Source organism: Protomyctophum bolini, assembly GCF_963924005.1.
Source record: "Protomyctophum bolini genome assembly, chromosome: 18".
NCBI classification, from domain to species: Eukaryota; Metazoa; Chordata; class Actinopteri; order Myctophiformes; family Myctophidae; genus Protomyctophum; species Protomyctophum bolini.
Genome location: NC_137879.1, coordinates 6,081,162 through 6,104,842, shown reverse-complemented (window position 1 = coordinate 6,104,842; position 23,681 = coordinate 6,081,162). Strand labels below are relative to the sequence as shown.

The window sequence follows — 23,681 nt, the reverse complement described above, 5'->3', positions numbered from 1 at the left end:
TTTGAAGATTTGAAAAAAATGACGAAATGACAAAAACGATGGGTTATAGCCCATGTTTTTTGAAATTTTGGAAAAAAAAGTTAGCCTCGTTTCTCATCATTTTGGACCGTGGGCTATAGCCCATATTGTACGGCATACTATAGCGCGCAGTTTTTCATCATTTTTTAAGATTTGAAAAAAATGACGAAATTACAAAAACGATGGGTTATAGCCCATGTTTTTTGAAATTTTGAAAAAAAAAGTTAGCCTCGTTTCTCATCATTTTGGACCGTGGGCTATAGCCCATATCGTACGGCATACTATAGCGCGCCGTTTTTCATCATTTTTGAGGATTTGAAAAAAATGACGAAATGACAAAAACGATGGGTTATAGCCCATGTTTTTTGAAATTTTGAAAAAAAAAGTTAGCCTCGTTTCTCATCATTTTGGACCGTGGGCTATAGCCCATATCGTACGGCATACTATAGCGCGCAGTTTTTCATCATTTTTGAGGATTTGAAAAAATGACGAAATGACAAAAACGATGGGTTATAGCCCATGTTTTTTGAAATTTTGAAAAAAAAAGTTATCCTCGTTTCTCATCATTTTGGACCATGGGCTATAGCCCATATCGTACGGCATACTATAGCGCGCCGTTTTTCATCATTTTTGATGTTTTGATGTTTTTCATCATTTTTGAAGATTTGAAAAAAATGACGAAATGACAAAAACGATGGGTTATAGCCCATGTTTTTTGAAATTTTGGAAAAAAAAGTTAGCCTCGTTTCTCATCATTTTGGACCGTGGGCTATAGCCCATATTGTACGGCATACTATAGCGCGCAGTTTTTCATCATTTTTTAAGATTTGAAAAAAATGACGAAATTACAAAAACGATGGGTTATAGCCCATGTTTTTTGAAATTTTGAAAAAAAAAGTTAGCCTCGTTTCTCATCATTTTGGACCGTGGGCTATAGCCCATATCGTACGGCATACTATAGCGCGCCGTTTTTCATCATTTTTGAGGATTTGAAAAAAATGACGAAATGACAAAAACGATGGGTTATAGCCCATGTTTTTTGAAATTTTGAAAAAAAAAGTTAGCCTCGTTTCTCATCATTTTGGACCGTGGGCTATAGCCCATATCGTACGGCATACTATAGCGCGCAGTTTTTCATCATTTTTGAGGATTTGAAAAAAATGACAAAATGACAAAAACGATGGGTTATAGCCCATGTTTTTTGAAAATTTGAAAAAAAAAGTTAGCCTCGTTTCTCATCATTTTGGACCGTGGGCTATAGCCCATATCGTACGGCATACTATAGCGCGCAGTTTTTCATCATTTTTGAAGATTTGAAAAAATGACGAAATGACAAAAACGATGGGTTATAGCCCATGTTTTTTGAAATTTTGAAAAAAAAAGTTATCCTCGTTTCTCATCATTTTGGACCATGGGCTATAGCCCATATCGTACGGCATACTATAGCGCGCCGTTTTTCATCATTTTTGAGGATTTGAAAAAAATGACAAAAACGATGGGTTATAGCCCATGTTTTTTGAAATTTTGAAAAAAAAGGTTAGCCTCGTTTCTCATCATTTTGGACCGTGGGCTATAGCCCATATCGTACGGCATACTATAGCGCGCCGTTTTTCATCATTTTTGAGGATTTGAAAAAAATGACGAAATGACAAAAACGATGGGTTATAGCCCATGTTTTTTGAAATTTTGAAAAAAAAAGTTAGCCTCGTTTCTCATCATTTTGGACCGTGGGCTATAGCCCATATCGTACGGCATACTATAGCGCGCAGTTTTTCATCATTTTTGAGGATTTGAAAAAAATGACAAAAACGATGGGTTATAGCCCATGTTTTTTGAAATTTTGAAAAAAAAAGTTAGCCTCGTTTCTCATCATTTTGGACCGTGGGCTATAGCCCATATCGTACGGCATACTATAGCGCGCAGTTTTTCATCATTTTTGAAGATTTGAAAAAAATGACGAAATGACAAAAACGATGGGTTATAGCCCATGTTTTTTGAAATTTTGAAAAAAAAAGTTATCCTCGTTTCTCATCATTTTGGACCATGGGCTATAGCCCATATCGTACGGCATACTATAGCGCGCCGTTTTTCATCATTTTTGAAGATTTGAAAAAAATGACGAAATGACAAAAACGATGGGTTATAGCCCATGTTTTTTGAAATTTTGAAAAAAAAAGTTATCCTCGTTTCTCATCATTTTGGACCATGGGCTATAGCCCATATCGTACGGCATACTATAGCGCGCAGTTTTTCATCATTTTTGAAGATTTGAAAAAATGACGAAATGACAAAAACGATGGGTTATAGCCCATGTTTTTTGAAATTTTGAAAAAAAAAGTTATCCTCGTTTCTCATCATTTTGGACCATGGGCTATAGCCCATATCGTACGGCATACTATAGCGCGCCGTTTTTCATCATTTTTGAGGATTTGAAAAAAATGACAAAAACGATGGATTATAGCCCATGTTTTTTGAAATTTTGAAAAAAAAGGTTAGCCTCGTTTCTCATCATTTTGGACCGTGGGCTATAGCCCATATCGTACGGCATACTATAGCGCGCCGTTTTTCATCATTTTTGAGGATTTGAAAAAAATGACGAAATGACAAAAACGATGGGTTATAGCCCATGTTTTTTGAAATTTTGAAAAAAAAAGTTAGCCTCGTTTCTCATCATTTTGGACCGTGGGCTATAGCCCATATCGTACGGCATACTATAGCGCGCAGTTTTTCATCATTTTTGAGGATTTGAAAAAAATGACGAAATGACAAAAACGATGGGTTATAGCCCATGTTTTTTGAAATTTTGAAAAAAAAAGTTAGCCTCGTTTCTCATCATTTTGGACCGTGGGCTATAGCCCATATCGTACGGCATACTATAGCGCGCCGTTTTTCATCATTTTTGAGGATTTGAAAAAAATGACGAAATGACAAAAACGATGGGTTATAGCCCATGTTTTTTGAAATTTTGAAAAAAAAAGTTAGCCTCGTTTCTCATCATTTTGGACCGTGGGCTATAGCCCATATCGTACGGCATACTATAGCGCGCCGTTTTTCATCATTTTTGAGGATTTGAAAAAAATGACGAAATGACAAAAACGATGGGTTATAGCCCATGTTTTTTGAAATTTTGAAAAAAAAAGTTAGCCTCGTTTCTCATCATTTTGGACCGTGGGCTATAGCCCATATCATACGGCATACTATAGCGCGCAGTTTTTCATCATTTTTGAGGATTTGAAAAAAATGACAAAAACGATGGGTTATAGCCCATGTTTTTTGAAATTTTGAAAAAAAAAGTTAGCCTCGTTTCTCATCATTTTGGACCGTGGGCTATAGCCCATATCGTACGGCATACTATAGCGCGCCGTTTTTCATCATTTTTGAGGATTTGAAAAAAATGACGAAATGACAAAAACGATGGGTTATAGCCCATGTTTTTTGAAATTTTGAAAAAAAAAGTTAGCCTCGTTTCTCATCATTTTGGACCGTGGGCTATAGCCCATATCGTACGGCATACTATAGCGCGCAGTTTTTCATCATTTTTGAGGATTTGAAAAAAATGACAAAATGACAAAAACGATGGGTTATAGCCCATGTTTTTTGAAAATTTGAAAAAAAAAGTTAGCCTCGTTTCTCATCATTTTGGACCGTGGGCTATAGCCCATATCGTACGGCATACTATAGCGCGCAGTTTTTCATCATTTTTGAAGATTTGAAAAAATGACGAAATGACAAAAACGATGGGTTATAGCCCATGTTTTTTGAAATTTTGAAAAAAAAAGTTATCCTCGTTTCTCATCATTTTGGACCATGGGCTATAGCCCATATCGTACGGCATACTATAGCGCGCCGTTTTTCATCATTTTTGAGGATTTTAAAAAAATGACAAAAACGATGGGTTATAGCCCATGTTTTTTGAAATTTTGAAAAAAAAGGTTAGCCTCGTTTCTCATCATTTTGGACCGTGGGCTATAGCCCATATCGTACGGCATACTATAGCGCGCCGTTTTTCATCATTTTTGAGGATTTGAAAAAAATGACGAAATGACAAAAACGATGGGTTATAGCCCATGTTTTTTGAAATTTTGAAAAAAAAAGTTAGCCTCGTTTCTCATCATTTTGGACCGTGGGCTATAGCCCATATCGTACGGCATACTATAGCGCGCAGTTTTTCATCATTTTTGAGGATTTGAAAAAAATGACAAAAACGATGGGTTATAGCCCATGTTTTTTGAAATTTTGAAAAAAAAAGTTAGCCTCGTTTCTCATCATTTTGGACCGTGGGCTATAGCCCATATCGTACGGCATACTATAGCGCGCAGTTTTTCATCATTTTTGAAGATTTGAAAAAAATGACGAAATGACAAAAACGATGGGTTATAGCCCATGTTTTTTGAAATTTTGAAAAAAAAAGTTATCCTCGTTTCTCATCATTTTGGACCATGGGCTATAGCCCATATCGTACGGCATACTATAGCGCGCCGTTTTTCATCATTTTTGAAGATTTGAAAAAAATGACGAAATGACAAAAACGATGGGTTATAGCCCATGTTTTTTGAAATTTTGAAAAAAAAAGTTATCCTCGTTTCTCATCATTTTGGACCATGGGCTATAGCCCATATCGTACGGCATACTATAGCGCGCAGTTTTTCATCATTTTTGAAGATTTGAAAAAATGACGAAATGACAAAAACGATGGGTTATAGCCCATGTTTTTTGAAATTTTGAAAAAAAAAGTTATCCTCGTTTCTCATCATTTTGGACCATGGGCTATAGCCCATATCGTACGGCATACTATAGCGCGCCGTTTTTCATCATTTTTGAGGATTTGAAAAAAATGACAAAAACGATGGGTTATAGCCCATGTTTTTTGAAATTTTGAAAAAAAAGGTTAGCCTCGTTTCTCATCATTTTGGACCGTGGGCTATAGCCCATATCGTACGGCATACTATAGCGCGCTGTTTTTCATCATTTTTGAGGATTTGAAAAAAATGACGAAATGACAAAAACGATGGGTTATAGCCCATGTTTTTTGAAATTTTGAAAAAAAAAGTTAGCCTCGTTTCTCATCATTTTGGACCGTGGGCTATAGCCCATATCGTACGGCATACTATAGCGCGCAGTTTTTCATCATTTTTGAGGATTTGAAAAAAATGACAAAAACGATGGGTTATAGCCCATGTTTTTTGAAATTTTGAAAAAAAAAGTTAGCCTCGTTTCTCATCATTTTGGACCGTGGGCTATAGCCCATATCGTACGGCATACTATAGCGCGCCGTTTTTCATCATTTTTGAAGATTTGAAAAAAATGACGAAATGACAAAAACGATGGGTTATAGCCCATGTTTTTTGAAATTTTGAAAAAAAAAGTTATCCTCGTTTCTCATCATTTTGGACCATGGGCTATAGCCCATATCGTACGGCATACTATAGCGCGCAGTTTTTCATCATTTTTGAAGATTTGAAAAAATGACGAAATGACAAAAACGATGGGTTATAGCCCATGTTTTTTGAAATTTTGAAAAAAAAAGTTATCCTCGTTTCTCATCATTTTGGACCATGGGCTATAGCCCATATCGTACGGCATACTATAGCGCGCCGTTTTTCATCATTTTTGAAGATTTGAAAAAATGACGAAATGACAAAAACGATGGGTTATAGCCCATGTTTTTTGAAATTTTGAAAAAAAAAGTTAGCCTCGTTTCTCATCATTTTGGACCGTGGGCTATAGCCCATATCGTACGGCATACTATAGCGCGCAGTTTTTCATCATTTTTGAGGATTTGAAAAAAATGACGAAATGACAAAAACGATGGGTTATAGCCCATGTTTTTTGAAATTTTGAAAAAAAAAGTTAGCCTCGTTTCTCATCATTTTGGACCGTGGGCTATAGCCCATATCGTACGGCATACTATAGCGCGCAGTTTTTCATCATTTTTGAGGATTTGAAAAAAATGACAAAAACGATGGGTTATAGCCCATGTTTTTTGAAATTTTGAAAAAAAAAGTTAGCCTCGTTTCTCATCATTTTGGACCGTGGGCTATAGCCCATATCGTACGGCATACTATAGCGCGCAGTTTTTCATCATTTTTGAAGATTTGAAAAAAATGACGAAATGACAAAAACGATGGGTTATAGCCCATGTTTTTTGAAATTTTGAAAAAAAAAGTTAGCCTCGTTTCTCATAATTTTGGACCGTGGGCTATAGCCCATATCGTACGGCATACTATAGCGCGCAGTTTTTCATCATTTTTGAAGATTTGAAAAAAATGACGAAATGACAAAAACGATGGGTTATAGCTAGGGTTGGGATTCGTTAGGATTTTAACGGTTCCGGTTCCTAACGGTTCCCTTAACGGATCCCAATATATCTTTTTTCCCCTTTTTTCTGACATAGATTATACTTGTATTATAGTAGTGCATAATAAACACAAATTAAATAATACAAAGCCACTGTTCTTTATTGCACAGAAATTGTACTTTACAATTTTGAGGTAGGCAGACAGCAGTCACAGCACTAGTAGCATATCTTTTTTAAGAGTTTGTCTCACAGACACAGTATACTCTTGTTTAAATGAACATACTGTAATGAACATACAGTTACAAACAGGTACAACATTTGCACTACTGCACTGGCAGATATTTCAGTAAACACTTGCACTGTTACAATTATAAAATGAGGTATAGGCACAGTAAGGCACTACTGTTGAATTGCACTTGAATTGCTTTAGGCCTGAGAGTGAGAGCATGCAACTTATTTTTTTATCATTATATATTTCTTTATCCCACGATTTTGTAACCCATTTTTCACCCCTGTCTCAATCATCTAATGTGATCCTGGTCTCTACACACCCTCCGCCAAGCATGCAACTTCTAACAGTTCTTTTGCAGGAAAATTAGCTTATCTGCGACTTCTGGACGAATCCTACACCTCTCCTCACTAATGGTGTCTCCTGCAACTGAAAACACTCTCTCTGATGGTGTCGATGATGCTTGTACACACAAATATGTTGCAGACAAATCATACAGCATGGGGAGGGAATCCCTATTCTTCCACCACCAAGCAGCAGGGTTTGTGCCAATGGCCAGAGGGGCCAGGTTCGTCATTTTTTTCATATCTTCAAAAATGATGAAAAACTGCGCGCTATAGTATGCCGTACGATATGGGCTATAGCCCACGGTCCAAAATGATGAGAAACGAGGCTAACTTTTTTTTCCAAAATTTCAAAAAACATGGGCTATAACCCGTCATTTTTTTCAAATCTTCAAAAATGATGAAAAACTGCGCGCTATAGTATGCCGTACGATATGGGCTATAGCCCACGGTCCAAAATGATGAGAAACGAGGCTAACTTTTTTTTTCAAAATTTCAAAAAACATGGGCTATAACCCATCGTTTTTGTCATTTCGTCATTTTTTTCAAATCCTCAAAAATGATGAAAAACTGCGCGCTATAGTATGCCGTACGATATGGGCTATAGCCCACGGTCCAAAATGATGAGAAACGAGGCTAACTTTTTTTTTTCAAAATTTCAAAAAACATGGGCTATAACCCATCGTTTTTGTCATTTCGTCATTTTTTTCAAATCTTCAAAAATGATGAAAAACTGCACGCTATAGTATGCCGTACGATATGGGCTATAGCCCACGGTCCAAAATGATGAGAAACGAGGCTAACTTTTTTTTCCAAAATTTCAAAAAACATGGGCTATAAGCCTATAACCCATCGTTTTTGTCATTTCGAAAAAAAATTCAAATCCTCAAAAATGATGAAAAACGGCGCGCTATAGTATGCCGTACGATATGGGCTATAGCCCACGGTCCAAAATGATGAGAAACGAGGCTAACTTTTTTTTCCAAAATTTCAAAAAACATGGGCTATAACCCATCGTTTTTGTCATTTCGTCATTTTTTTCAAATCCTCAAAAATGATGAAAAACTGCGCGCTATAGTATGCCGTACGATATGGGCTATAGCCCACGGTCCAAAATGATGAGAAACGAGGCTAACTTTTTTTTTCAAAATTTCAAAAAACATGGGCTATAACCCATCGTTTTTGTCATTTCGTCATTTTTTTCAAATCTTCAAAAATGATGAAAAACTGCGTGCTATAGTATGCCGTACGATATGGGCTATAGCCCACGGTCCAAAATGATGAGAAACGAGGCTAACTTTTTTTTTCAAAATTTCAAAAAACATGGGCTATAACCCATCGTTTTTGTCATTTCGTCATTTTTTTCAAATCCTCAAAAATGATGAAAAACTGCGCACTATAGTATGCCGTACGATATGGGCTATAGCCCACGGTCCAAAATGATGAGAAACGAGGCTAACTTTTTTTTTCAAAATTTCAAAAAACATGGGCTATAACCCATCGTTTTTGTCATTTCGTCATTTTTTTCAAATCTTCAAAAATGATGAAAAACTGCGCGCTATAGTATGCCGTACGATATGGGCTATAGCCCACGGTCCAAAATGATGAGAAACGAGGCTAACTTTTTTTTTCAAAATTTCAAAAAACATGGGCTATAACCCATCGTTTTTGTCATTTCGTCATTTTTTTCAAATCCTCAAAAATGATGAAAAACTGCGCGCTATAGTATGCCGTACGATATGGGCTAGATACTGGTGATACTTCGACGGGGCGACAGCAGACGGCTGACAAATCCGATTTGCTTGTCAGAGCCTTAGGACCATCTGTCCACACTGTTATGCCCCCCTCACCTGGTCCTTGGTGAGTTTGACCTCCATGGCCTGGCACTCTGCGTTGACCACACTCCTCACCTCCCTGGGACTCAGTGGGTCCAGGTGCAGGGTGGGCCACAACCTGGGCAGGCACACACACACACAACCATTTACAATTAAAGACGGATTTATACTTTGTCTTATGGCAGTATCGCGCATCTAAAATCGCCGTTCAATAACCTCACAACACGCACAAGTTGTGAGCTTGTAGATTAGCCATTGTGAGCATGTGATACCGACATGCAACGGAGCATTAATTGACTAACTACGCGCCCACTAATGGCACGCATATACCATACACGTCCCGTACTTTATTACATGAAAGCAGTGCTTTTTCCCACAGATGAAGAATAAATAAAGGCTCGTCTGTTGTTGTTTTTTTCCGAACCCAGCGCTTTGTTGAAGTTAACAATTACAAAAGTAAAGACTGCAACTCAAGGGGCTTATCCTTTAGTGAAATGTTTTAATACATTTCAAAATGAAATAAAAGCAATAACACAGCATACCTGCTCTGCTGTACGGTGAAATATAGTCACTGTAGGGTCAACATATCTCACAGTATAGTACCCGCTCTTGTACTGTACGTTATTGCTTGTTCAGAAAGGTATTTAGATATGGAAGCATTGGAACAGATAACAGGATACACATGCTGGATGCGATTGCACGTAGCTTCATTGACAACAACTGAATATTTGATGATAGATACGTGGTCTATTTTCTGATGTGTCTCACCTCCAGGCCTGAGGACATGTTTCCACATTGACAGACACCACCACTCTCACGTTGACGGGCAGAGGGTCAATCAGCCACTTCATGTGCCTTTCAGCTTGCTGGAAGCAAAAGAGAAAAGCCTTGTGAATGTCTGCTTCATGTGACTGTTTGACACAGTGGTTCTCAACCTGTGGGTCGGCCTGGGGGTCCCCACATGATTTTGGGGGGGGTCAGATCATTGTCAATAAATTGACAAGTTAAGTACTTTTAAGATTTTTAATTCCTAAAAGAAATAGAAACAAAAGATTGGTCAAACATTGGCCAAATTTTATAATCATGAAAGAGAATTGTGAAACTATATATTCTATTTATCTGTGGACCGGGTCAAACTAAAAGTAATGCCTCAACTCCTACTATTCCCAAGTGCTTGTCAGGGTGGATGTCCCCAGTTCAAATATGATTATTTGGGGGGTCCCCAGTTCCCCCAGTTCAAATGTGATTACACATGATTATTTTGGGGTGGCCCAGTTCAGAGTTTGGGCCGGTCGCGGCCTGAAAAGGTTGAGAACCGCTGGTCTATCGTGGGTTCCAGCAGTACGGTGTACTGAACCTGTGTCTGGTCGATGGAGTCGATGATGATGATGATGTTTCCATGGTGGCGTGCCGACAGTCTCTCCAGCCAGCGTGGGAACTCCTCCAGGATCTTACTAGGCTCCATGGACAGACCTGAGATGGACCAGAAGTGCTGCTATGAGACAACAATCAATCAGACAAGAAAAAAAACCTGTCATTAAAATAATAATAATAAATAATAAAAAACAAACAATGAAATCCAGCGATATACGTTTCTGCCCGACAGCGCCAAATGTATACAGTATGTTAACCTTGACAGAATGCTGAGCTTGACTCTGTGGGAACTGAAGGCCACCTTACCTTGACAGTGAGGCGTTTGATGATCAGAACGGGCTCTGAGCTGGTGGACAGAGGCCGGCCAACAAAATGATAGAGGAATAAAGTGTTGGGGGCCTGCTTCTGCTGAAGTTCAATCCTGCAGGACATTACACAGCAGTCAATGGGGGATGCTGCTAAATGATTTTACCATTTAAAAAAAGCTATATGTATGGGTGGGAGTGGGTAAATAACCTAAATTAAACTTTTAGAGATGTTGAATTATGAGGACAGTGACTCCCGCTTCCCACATAAAAAGGACACACAGTTTTGGCAAGCAGAGGGTCGAACCAGCGACCTTCCAATTCACAGTTGTTCTTTTTGTTTTTTCTTAATAATAAAGTTGGTTCCCTTTATTTTACGTAAATCGACTTAGAAAAGCACTATATAAATCTGAGCTACTATAAACAAGTCAAGTCTGCCTGTGGGGACGCAACCTACTGTATATTAACAGTCATTTGGATGGTGAAATACAGTAGTTGTTACCATTTGGAGAGCAGGAGAGACTTCCCTGAGCCTGGACCTCCAGACACCAGCAGTGGAGGGGTTGGCGGAGGGGCTGCCACCATGTCATTAAGACGATCTATATACTGAGAGGACAGGAAGAAATCATTTAAATCTGCATTCCGTACGTTGTATGCCCTCCCTGACAGTGAGACATTATACAGATTGGTTAAAATAACATTTTATCAATTGGAAAAACTTTCAGATTGCATTGATTAGTGACTGAGATGTGAGAGACGTGGTTAAGGATATCAGGAGGGAATGTGCCCTACCTTCTGGAAGCCTAGTTGAGAGCAGCTGGTGCTGCAGGCCTGCTGGTAAGCTTCAATCTGCTCCTGCTCGTCATGCAGGTCCCACAGCACGTCGCCCGAGTCTTCCTCGTGTCCCTCGTCTATGCCCGAGTCCGCGGAGTCCACGTCTGTCCCCTCCAGGCCCAGCAACTCCTAAAGCAGTGACAGAGACGATATTTAAAAATATCTATACGCTCACAGTGGCTATTTTTTTTGCTGTTTTTGTGCATCACTGTTTTATGACAAACACATGAGGATTCTGCCCAACGGCAAAATTTCAAAAAACATGGGCTATAACCCATCGTTTTTGTCATTTCGTCATTTTTTTCAAATCTTCAAAAATGATGAAAAACTGCGCGCTATAGTATGCCGTACGATATGGGCTATAGCCCACGGTCCAAAATGATGAGAAACGAGGCTAACTTTTTTTTTCAAAATTTCAAAAAACATGGGCTATAACCCATCGTTTTTGTCATTTCGTAATTTTTTTCAAATCCTCAAAAATGATGAAAAACTGCGCGCTATAGTATGCCGTACGATATGGGCTATAGCCCACGGTCCAAAATGATGAGAAACGAGGCTAACTTTTTTTTCCAAAATTTCAAAAAACATGGGCTATAACCCATCGTTTTTGTCATTTCGTCATTTTTTTCAAATCCTCAAAAATGATGAAAAACGGCGCGCTATAGTATGCCGTACGATATGGGCTATAGCCCACGGTCCAAAATGATGAGAAACGAGGCTAACTTTTTTTTTCAAAATTTCAAAAAACATGGGCTATAACCCATCGTTTTTGTCATTTCGTCATTTTTTTCAAATCCTCAAAAATGATGAAAAACTGCGCGCTATAGTATGCCGTACGATATGGGCTATAGCCCACGGTCCAAAATGATGAGAAACGAGGCTAACTTTTTTTTTCAAAATTTCAAAAAACATGGGCTATAACCCATCGTTTTTGTCATTTCGTCATTTTTTTCAAATCTCCAAAAATGATGAAAAACTGCGTGCTATAGTATGCCGTACGATATGGGCTATAGCCCACGGTCCAAAATGATGAGAAACGAGGCTAACTTTTTTTTTCAAAATTTCAAAAAACATGGGCTATAACCCATCGTTTTTGTCATTTCGTCATTTTTTTCAAATCCTCAAAAATGATGAAAAACTGCGCACTATAGTATGCCGTACGATATGGGCTATGGGCCCACGGTCCAAAATGATGAGAAACGAGGCTAACTTTTTTTTTCAAAATTTCAAAAAACATTGGCTATAACCCATCGTTTTTGTCATTTCGTCATTTTTTTCAAATCTTCAAAAATGATGAAAAACTGCGCGCTATAGTATGCCGTACGATATGGGCTATAGCCCATGGTCCAAAATGATGAGAAACGAGGCTAACTTTTTTTTCCAAAATTTCAAAAAACATGGGCTATAACCCATCGTTTTTGTCATTTCGTCATTTTTTTCGAATCCTCAAAAATGATGAAAAACTGCGCGCTATAGTATGCCGTACGATATGGGCTAGATACTGGTGATACTTCGACGGGGCGACAGCAGACGGCTGACAAATCCGATTTGCTTGTCAGAGCCTTAGGACCATCTGTCCACACTGTTATGCCCCCCTCACCTGGTCCTTGGTGAGTTTGACCTCCATGGCCTGGCACTCTGCGTTGACCACACTCCTCACCTCCCTGGGACTCAGTGGGTCCAGGTGCAGGGTGGGCCACAACCTGGGCAGGCACACACACACAACCATTTACAATTAAAGACGGATTTATACTTTGTCTTATGGCAGTATCGCGCATCTAAAATCGCCGTTCAATAACCTCACAACACGCACAAGTTGTGAGCTTGTAGATTAGCCATTGTGAGCATGTGATACCGACATGCAACGGAGCATTAATTGACTAACTACGCGCCCACTAATGGCACGCATATACCATACACGTCCCGTACTTTATTACATGAAAGCAGTGCTTTTTTCCACAGATGAAGAATAAATAAAGGCTCGTCTGTTGTTGTTTTTTCCCGAACCCAGCGCTTTGTTGAAGTTAACAATTACAAAAGTAAAGACTGCAACTCAAGGGGCTTATCCTTTAGTGAAATGTTTTAATACATTTCAAAATGAAATAAAAGCAATAACACAGCATACCTGCTCTGCTGTACGGTGAAATATAGTCACTGTAGGGTCAACATATCTCACAGTATAGTACCCGCTCTTGTACTGTACGTTATTGCTTGTTCAGAAAGGTATTTAGATATGGAAGCATTGGAACAGATAACAGGATACACATGCTGGATGCGATTGCACGTAGCTTCATTGACAACAACTGAATATTTGATGATAGATACGTGGTCTATTTTCTGATGTGTCTCACCTCCAGGCCTGAGGACATGTTTCCACATTGACAGACACCACCACTCTCACGTTGACGGGCAGAGGGTCAATCAGCCACTTCATGTGCCTTTCAGCTTGCTGGAAGCAAAAGAGAAAAGCCTTGTGAATGTCTGCTTCATGTGACTGTTTGACACAGTGGTTCTCAACCTGTGGGTCCCCACATGATTTTGGGGGGGGTCAGATCATTGTCAATAAATTGACAAGTTAAGTACTTTTAAGATTTTTAATTCCTAAAAGAAATAGAAACAAAAGATTGGTCAAACATTGGCCAAATTATATAATCATGAAAGAGAATTGTGAAACTATATATTCTATTTATCTGTGGACCGGGTCAAACTAAAAGTAATGCCTCAACTCCTACTATTCCCAAGTGCTTGTCAGGGTGGATGTCCCCAGTTCAAATATGATTATTTGGGGGGTCCCCAGTTCCCCCAGTTCAAATGTGATTACACATGATTATTTTGGGGTGGCCCAGTTCAGAGTTTGGGCCGGTCGCGGCCTGAAAAGGTTGAGAACCGCTGGTCTATCGTGGGTTCCAGCAGTACGGTGTACTGAACCTGTATCTGGTCGATGGAGTCGATGATGATGATGATGTTTCCATGGTGGCGTGCCGACAGTCTCTCCAGCCAGCGTGGGAACTCCTCCAGGATCTTACTAGGCTCCATGGACAGACCTGAGATGGACCAGAAGTGCTGCAGCAACTATGAGACAACAATCAATCAGACAAGAAAAAAAACCTGTCATTAAAATAATAATAATAAATAATAAAAAACAAACAATGAAATCCAGCGATATACGTTTCTGCCCGACAGCGCCAAATGTATACAGTATGTTAACCTTGACAGAATGCTGAGCTTGACTCTGTGGGAACTGAAGGCCACCTTACCTTGACAGTGAGGCGTTTGATGATCAGAACGGGCTCTGAGCTGGTGGACAGAGGCCGGCCAACAAAATGATAGAGGAATAAAGTGTTGGGGGCCTGCTTCTGCTGAAGTTCAATCCTGCAGGACATTACACAGCAGTCAATGGGGGATGCTGCTAAATGATTTTACCATTTAAAAAAAGCTATATGTATGGGTGGGAGTGGGTAAATAACCTAAATTAAACTTTTAGAGATGTTGAATTATGAGGACAGTGACTCCCGCTTCCCACATAAAAAGGACACACAGTTTTGGCAAGCAGAGGGTCGAACCAGCGACCTTCCAATTCACAGTTGTTCTTTTTGTTTTTTCTTAATAATAAAGTTGGTTCCCTTTATTTTACGTAAATCGACTTAGAAAAGCACTATATAAATCTGAGCTACTATAAACAAGTCAAGTCTGCCTGTGGGGACGCAACCTACTGTATATTAACAGTCATTTGGATGGTGAAATACAGTAGTTGTTACCATTTGGAGAGCAGGAGAGACTTCCCTGAGCCTGGACCTCCAGACACCAGCAGTGGAGGGGTTGGCGGAGGGGCTGCCACCATGTCATTAAGACGATCTATATACTGAGAGGACAGGAAGAAATCATTTAAATCTGCATTCCGTACGTTGTATGCCCTCCCTGACAGTGAGACATTATATAGATTGGTTAAAATAACATTTTATCAATTGGAAAAACTTTCAGATTGCATTGATTAGTGACTGAGATGTGAGAGACGTGGTTAAGGATATCAGGAGGGAATGTGCCCTACCTTCTGGAAGCCTAGTTGAGAGCAGCTGGTGCTGCAGGCCTGCTGGTAAGCTTCAATCTGCTCCTGCTCGTCATGCAGGTCCCACAGCACGTCGCCCGAGTCTTCCTCGTGTCCCTCGTCTATGCCCGAGTCCGCGGAGTCCACGTCTGTCCCCTCCAGGCCCAGCAACTCCTAAAGCAGTGACAGAGACGATATTTAAAAATATCTATACGCTCACAGTGGCTATTTTTTTGCTGTTTTTGTGCATCACTGTTGTATGACAAACACATGAGGATTCTGCCCAACGGCAATGACATAATACTGTTTTATACCTGCTTGACGACTTTCTCCAGCTGGGCGTAAATCAAGGCTGCTCCATCCTCTGGGGAACCACTATGATCCACCACCTACAGTAGGTGAATGTACACATCATATCATAGTATACAGAAAGGCTGTGTATCAGGGGTCATCAACATGTCCGTACAGTGTACACGGATAAATGTGTCCGTGGCAAGACTTCCGAGGGAACTCTTAGATTTTGATGGTGTTCTCATTTTGTATGTCCATGGCAAAGATGTCCAAGCCAGCCATGTAGGAGTGGCTGATGTGAAAGAATCCAATGAATTCTGCACTTGAACATCTGCAAAGTTACACTTGAACACAGACACACGCATGCGCGCACACACACACACACACACACGCAGACTGTGCACAGTCAGGGCACAGACTGTGCACAGAGTCAGGGCACAGACTGTGCACAGAGTCAGGGCACAGACTCGGCACAGAGTCAGGGCACAGACTGTGCACAGAGTCAGGGCACAGACTCTGCACAGAGTCAGGGCACAGACTCGGCACAGAGTCAGGGCACAGACTCTGCACAGAGTCAGGGCACAGACTGTGCACAGAGTCAGGGCACAGACTGTGCACAGAGTCAGGGCACAGACTGTGCACAGAGTCAGGGCACAGACTGTGCACAGAGTCAGGGCACAGACTCTGCACAGAGTCAGGGCACAGACTGTGCACAGAGTCAGGGCACAGACTCTGCACAGAGTCAGGGCACAGACTCTGCACAGAGTCAGGGCACAGACTGTGCACAGAGTCAGGGCACAGACTGTGCACAGAGTCAGGGCACAGACTGTGCACAGAGTCAGGGCACAGACTCTGCACAGAGTCAGGGCACAGACTCGGCACAGAGTCAGGGCACACAGACTCGGCACAGAGTCAGGGCACAGACTGTGCACAGAGTCAGGGCACAGACTGTGCACAGAGTCAGGGCACAGACTCTGCACAGAGTCAGGGCACAGACTCGGCACAGAGTCAGGGCACAGACTGTGCACAGAGTCAGGGCACAGACTGTGCACAGAGTCAGGGCACAGACTCTGCACAGAGTCAGGGCACAGACTCGGCACAGAGTCAGGGCACAGACTGTGCACAGAGTCAGGGCACAGACTGTGCACAGAGTCAGGGCACAGACTCTGCACAGAGTCAGGGCACAGACTCGGCACAGAGTCAGGGCACAGACTGTGCACAGAGTCAGGGCACAGACTGTGCACAGAGTCAGGGCACAGACTGTGCACAGAGTCAGGGCACAGACTGTGCACAGAGTCAGGGCACAGACTGTGCACAGAGTCAGGGCACAGACTCTGCACAGAGTCAGGGCACAGACTGTGCACAGAGTCAGGGCACAGACTGTGCACAGAGTCAGGGCACAGACTCTGCACAGAGTCAGGGCACAGACTCTGCACAGAGTCAGGGCACAGACTGTGCACAGAGTCAGGGCACAGACTGTGCACAGAGTCAGGGCACAGACTGTGCACAGAGTCAGGGCACAGACTGTGCACAGAGTCAGGGCACAGACTCTGCACAGAGTCAGGGCACAGACTCTGCACAGAGTCAGGGCACAGACTCTGCACAGAGTCAGGGCACAGACTCTGCACAGAGTCAGGGCACAGACTCGGCACAGAGTCAGGGCACAGACTGTGCACAGAGTCAGGGCACAGACTGTGCACAGAGTCAGGGCACAGACTCTGCACAGAGTCAGGGCACAGACTCGGCACAGAGTCAGGGCACAGACTCTGCACAGAGTCAGGGCACAGACTCTGCACAGAGTCAGGGCACAGACTGTGCACAGAGTCAGGGCACAGACTCTGCACAGAGTCAGGGCACAGACTGTGCACAGAGTCAGGGCACAGACTCTGCACAGAGTCAGGGCACAGACTGTGCACAGAGTCAGGGCACAGACTCGGCACAGAGTCAGGGCACAGACTGTGCACAGAGTCAGGGCACAGACTCTGCACAGAGTCAGGGCACAGACTCGGCACAGAGTCAGGGCACAGACTCTGCCAGGCTCACGTATAAAACAGACTATAGTGACAATATCAACTGTAAAGGCTCGTTATAAAGGATAGATTTAGATAAGACTGTATCGTGGGATCATGTATACTGTATTGGATTCTGGGGTTTTATTCCCACACAGTAGTTTAGGGGTGAAGACCTCTGCTCCTAGAGTTCCTTCCCTCCTTACATGGACTGTCCAGCAGGGGGAGGCAGTGTCACTTTTCTGTTTGAGAGCAGAACATTCTGACCAGTGATAGGAGAGTAGACAGACAGCGCAAACCAATGGACTTCTACACGCAATGTAGGAGTTGAGGCATTACATTTTGTTTGACTCTACAAGCTCACAACGCCTGGCAAGTCGCAAAACACAAGGCATTGTGGCATTTTTCTGTCTTATACAATCTGGCCAATGTTTGACCAGTTTTTATAGTTTAGGTATTAAATATGTCATTAAAATGTCACTTCACCGTCATCTGAGGACCCACCGGAAATCATGTGGGGATGCCCACATGATTGACCAAAGGACCAAATGACCAAAGGACTCGCATGGAATGCTAGGATTGTTTAAACACATTTCCTAGCAGGTCATCCTTCAACTTAAACTCTGTATGCTGGCTGGGTGACATTACAGTAGCCTATGTATACGTTGCTTAGAATTGGCTGTATTAAATTATGATAACCTCTGGGTGACTTTTAAAGTAGCCTATAATGTTAGAATTGGCTTTGTATTATGACCCATTCAGGAGTTTGGGAGTTTTAACCCATTCTGACCTGAGATCAGATTCATACGAGGTTTCCACGGGACACACACTGGTCTGATTAACCCATTCTGACCTGAGATCAGATTCTAAAAATGTCAGTCGTTCTTCGAATTTTTCAAAAATAGCAGACCTACAAGTTCGTAGCGCGCCACTCGGTGGCGCGCTACGAGCTTGTAGATCTGCTATTTTTCAATAGCTAAAGCATAACATGATGCCAACACCAAAATGGGTGCCCGGTCAGAATGGGTTAAGCATTATGTTACACTTTAGCTATTGAAAAATAGCAAATCTACGAGCTCTACGAGCTTGTTGTAGATCATCTTTGAATATAGGCCTAATCTTTCAGAGCGAACATTTTTTTAACTCAAATCTTTGCTTCTGAAACTACAATGATTTAAAACCACTGATATTTACACCATAACAACAAAAATGCATGAAACATTTAGAATTTTTTATAGTCTTGCAAATGTCTCCTAAGTTCATTTTGCAGTGCAACGGCACAGATCAAAGGATCAAAGCATTGCAGGGCAGCAGTTATGCTGCCGAATGCAGCGCATCTAGACACATTATGGGACATTTACTCACGTTTCACTACTCCGCTGGTTTTAACCCATTCTGACCTGAGATCAGATTCATAACGAGGTTTCCACTGGACACACACTGGTCTGATGAACCCATTCTGACCTGAGATCAGATTCTAAAAATGTCAGTCGTTCTTCGATTTTTCAAAAATAGCAGACCTACAAGCTCGTAGCGCGCCACTCGGTGGCGCGCTATGAGCTTGTAGATCTGCTATTTTTCAATAGGTAAAGCATAACATGATGCTAACACCAAAATGGGTGCCCGGTCAGAATGGGTTAATGTGTGGTCCTGGGAGGGAGTGTGCAGGTACAGTATAGGGTTATATTGTGGAGAAGACGTCTAATCCTGTAGAAGTTGACATTAACCCATTCTGACCCGAGATCAGATTCATACGAGGTTTCCACTGGACACACACTAGTCTGATTAACCCATTCTGACCCGAGATCAGATTCTAAAAAATGTCAGTCGTTCTTCGATTTTTTCCAAAAATAGCAGACCTACAAGCTCGTAGCGCGCCACTCGGTGGCGCGCTACGAGCTTGTAGATCTGCTATTTTTCAATAGCTAAAGCATAACATGATGCTAACACCAAAATGGGTTCCCGTTCAGAATGGGTTAAGGAAGGTGATCAAAAGCCCCAACTAGAAGCAGCACTAACACAGCTCTCCTCTGTTTAGTCTACAGCACTCACAAGCAGAACCTATATACTTTAATTCACGTCTTTGCCCTTCAATAAGACATTTTGTGGTACCAGCCTGGAGTCGAGGGCCACGGAGAGGTACCAGCCTGGAGTCGAGGGCCACGGAGAGGAACCAGCCTGGAGTCGAGGGCCACGGAGAGGAACCAGCCTGGAGTCGAGGGCCACGGAGAGGAACCAGCCTGGAGTCGAGGGCCACGGAGAGGAACCAGCCTGGAGTCGAGGGCCACGGAGAGGAACCAGCCTGGAGTCGAGGGCCACGGAGAGGAACCAGCCTGGAGTCGAGGGCCACGCAGAGGAACCAGCCTCGGGGTCGAGGGCCACGGAGAGGAACCAGCCTCGGGGTCGAGGGCCATGCAGAGAAACCAGCCTGGAGTCGAGGGCCATGCAGAGGAACCAGCCTCGGGGTCGAGGGCCACGGAGAGGAACCAGCCTCGGGGTCGAGGGCCACGGAGAGGAACCAGCCTCGGGGTCGAGGGCCACGGAGAGGAACCAGCCTGGAGTCGAGGGCCACGCAGAGTGAAGCATTCTGTTCTGGTCCTCTTTGCTTCTCCTCAGGTCTTCCGAGTATAGGCTGTCGGTCGGTGTCCAAAAAATGCAAATGCAGTTAGATAAAGTGTTACACTTTCCATCAGAGAAAACAGGCTCACTGCTACAATCTAAAATATCTAAAACCACATATTACACACATAAAGACCCCCAGGAAAGTGTTCTAAAGCTTCTAAACCTCATTAACATATATTTTTTTGCAAAAAGGGTGAAGTGTCCCTTTAAAGAGCTCCCTACGGCACTTTATCTATATTGGCACTGTATCTATATATTGCACTTTGAACGCATCAGCACTTTCTCCTGACAATGCTATCTGCTCTCTCCAACTTTTAATGTTTTTAAAGGGCATTGCCTCTTTTTAATGTGTCCATTGTTTTTTAAATGTGAAGTGCCATGAGTTGTGGAGAACGGCATTTTGATCCCCTGTGTGCCCACTGTGTATTGTGGAAGTGACAGTAAAACGGATTGGTTGACTGATTGACTGATTGAGTCTCTCAGTCTGACCGTCTGAGAACACAAACACACCAAACTAGCAGTAAAAAATAAAATAAAAGCATGCAGAGGTTAACTAACAGCCGATATGACAGAAGCAAGTAAGTCATTTAGATTACGTTACTTTATTATCTAAACCAGACTGTAAGGAAGTTGTCAAAGGTTGTTTCAATAAAGAAGCAGTGTTTCTTACTGTTCTGTCATGTGTCTATAGGGTTGACTCACAGACGCACGGTATGTACTTGTGAATCGTATTGATATTTGTACATTTGACAAGGTTTTGCTTTTGAACGGTTAATTTTGTAGTGTATTATGCTCCTTTTTCCAGAACGAGTATAGGACGGTTGTCTAATTCAGCTACCCACAGTTTCAGTGGTGTACAGTGAGTACATGAACTCAAGTAGGTGCTATACATAAATAAAGTTTATTAAGTAGGCTACTGTACTTAACCCATTCTGAACGGGAACCCGTTTTTGGTGTTAGCATCATGTTATGCTTTAGCGCGCACCGAGTGGCGCGCTACGAGCTTGCAGGTCGGCTATTTTTGAAAAATCGAAGAACGACTGACATTTTTTAGAATCTGATCTCAGGTCAGAATGGGTTGATCAGACCCAGTGTGTGTCCAGTGGAAACCTCGTATGAATCTGATCTGAGGTCAGAATGGGTTAACATATGCGATTTTAGGGGGTGGGGCACATGTGTGTACAGCGTTTGTTAGAACGATGTCCATCAAAGTATCACTGTCTGGTCGAGTGGAGCTATGAATAATTTGTTAGTTGGGTTCAGGGCATCACATGCGTTGCTGCTTAAAGCAAGACGATTTATCGCTATTCCAGTCACAATTTTGGTCACCCAAAACGACCTGTTCCGTATGGGAATATTTAGATTTGCCACGGTATGCAGCTATGCAGGCTGAAGGTCGTCTATAACGATAACAACAGATAATAGTGAGCGGGGAATTATAGACACCATCAAACGGTCTAGGAATTCGACACGGATCCCTGGAACCTGTTTGAGATGTTTTGATAACCTGCCTAGCCCAGAAGATGATAAGCCCGTTTAGCATGTTCAGTGTCTTGTCTGTCTGTTTGTGTGTGTGTGTGTGTGTGTGTGTGTGTGTGTGTGTGTGTGTGTGTGTGTGTGTGTGTGTGTGTGTGTGTGTGTGTGTGTGTGTGTGTGTGTGTGTGTCTGTCTGTCTGTCTGTCTGTCTGTCTGTCTGTCTGTCTCCAACAAGCTTACTGGGGAAAAGGGTGTGTGTCAATCAGTGTTGCCATGCCGATGTAGACGATAATTATCGTATTTGTATGATCATTTCACCCTCTGTCGTTCGAGGTAAATGTATGCGATAGTTGTGAAAAAGTTTGTGAATTTACTATAGGCCTAGTATTCACTGACTGCTGATTTTGGATCCGGTTTTGTTTTTCAAAATAAGTTAGTAAATCTGACCCTAGATCTGTACTTGGGGGGGGGGGGCATAAACTAAAAACACCGGTCGCGTCTTTCCAGTCCAGTTTCAGGCTTTTATTTCTGTGAGGTCGAGGAAGTTGACATTTAACATTGTGACATTGTGCCTCGATTACCATTAATGAACGACCATTAAAAAAAAGTTAAAGAAAAAAACTGTTGTGATTATGCACTATTTTTACACACCATGTTTTTTGTTAACCCATTCTGACCTGAGATCAGATTCATACGAGGTTTCCACTGGACACACACTTGGTCTGATGAACCCATTCTAACCTGAGATCAGATTAAAAAAATGTCAGTCGCTCTTCGATTTTTCAAAAATAGCAGACCTACAAGCTCATAGCGCGCCACTCGGTGGCGCGCTATGAGCTTGTAGATCTGCTATTTTTCAATAGCTAAAGCATGACGTGATGCTAAACACCAAAATGGGTTCCCGTTCAGAATGGGTTAAACATATAGGCACTATTGCTATACTCACTTATTTTAACCTAAAAGCAGGCCCTAGCTTTAAGTGGTTAATCAGACAAAAAAGCAATGACCATAATATGGAGACGTGATGTCACGAGGTGTGACCATATATAGGCGTGGGTGAATAACGGACGGACGGACGGACGGACGGGAGATGAAGGTTTTCATAGTAAATGCCACCTAAGGTCGAAAACAAGTACAATAAGGTTGTACTTGTCACGAGGTCGCGTGCACGGCAGACTGCTGGGCGAGTGCTGGCGCTTTGGCATGACTATCAGGCTATCAGCTCCACCTAAGGAAATCCATGTGTTGTACCAACACGTGACTCGCGTGCGGAAACCACACTGGGGACTGACAACCCAGGGGCCCAAATCTGACCTGCGGGAAAAAAAACCTATACTTGTACCCACTGTATGTGGAGATCTAAGGGTCTCCGTTATGTCACGTGATGTCATGAGGCGAGATACCATATATGGAGACGTGGAGGGTGACTAACTAACGGAGGGAAGATGCAGGTTTTTAAAGTAAATGCATGTGTGCATGTGTCCTCCACAGAGACCACCAGAAGAAGGATCTCAATGATCAGTCTGATCAGGAGCATCAAACAGATCCGGTGAGTCCGTTTACAACATATTGTCTCATAAATATAAAGAACAACGGATGCTTTGAACGCCCATGTTTACTGTTGTACTGAATAGTGATACACTAGTGGTAGTAACAAATAAATGCATCATATTTCATTTGGAGGGTTCTCTGGAGCGAGAGAAGAAGCTCCGCATGGACCTGGAGAGAGCCGAGAGAGTCAACAGAAAGCTGGAGGAGGATCTGAAACGATCCCAGGAGGACCTAAAACGATCCCAGGAATCCATCATGGATCTGGAGAATGAGATCAAGAGGTAAGATGGACCACGGTGTGGAATGACATGCAGTAACTACCTGCAGAATGACACTGACATTATGACGGCTGTATCCCTATCCCACAGGAAGGACTTTGAAATAGGCCAGCTTCTGGATAAGATTGAAGATGAGAAGTCTTCGTCCTTTTTGCAAAAGAAGGTTCAAGAG

The 23,681-nt window shown here is 42.1% G+C and overlaps 1 protein-coding gene across 1 annotated transcript; it reads right to left on the bottom strand.

The window, feature by feature from the left end:
- Positions 1-10,000: 10,000 nt before the first annotated feature.
- On the bottom strand, positions 10,001-15,818 carry LOC308333128 (nephrocystin-3-like; the record flags this gene model as incomplete). The annotated part of the gene is made up of 12 exons (XM_080789323.1): positions 10,001-10,219; positions 10,405-10,519; positions 10,906-11,009; positions 11,196-11,366; positions 12,838-12,940; positions 13,589-13,686; positions 14,166-14,309; positions 14,495-14,609; positions 14,996-15,099; positions 15,286-15,456; positions 15,597-15,671; positions 15,756-15,818. The coding sequence occupies 12 exons, from the start codon at positions 15,816-15,818 to the stop codon at positions 10,001-10,003; spliced, it is 1,482 nt and encodes a 493-aa protein (XP_080645449.1).
- Positions 15,819-23,681: the final 7,863 nt, after the last annotated feature.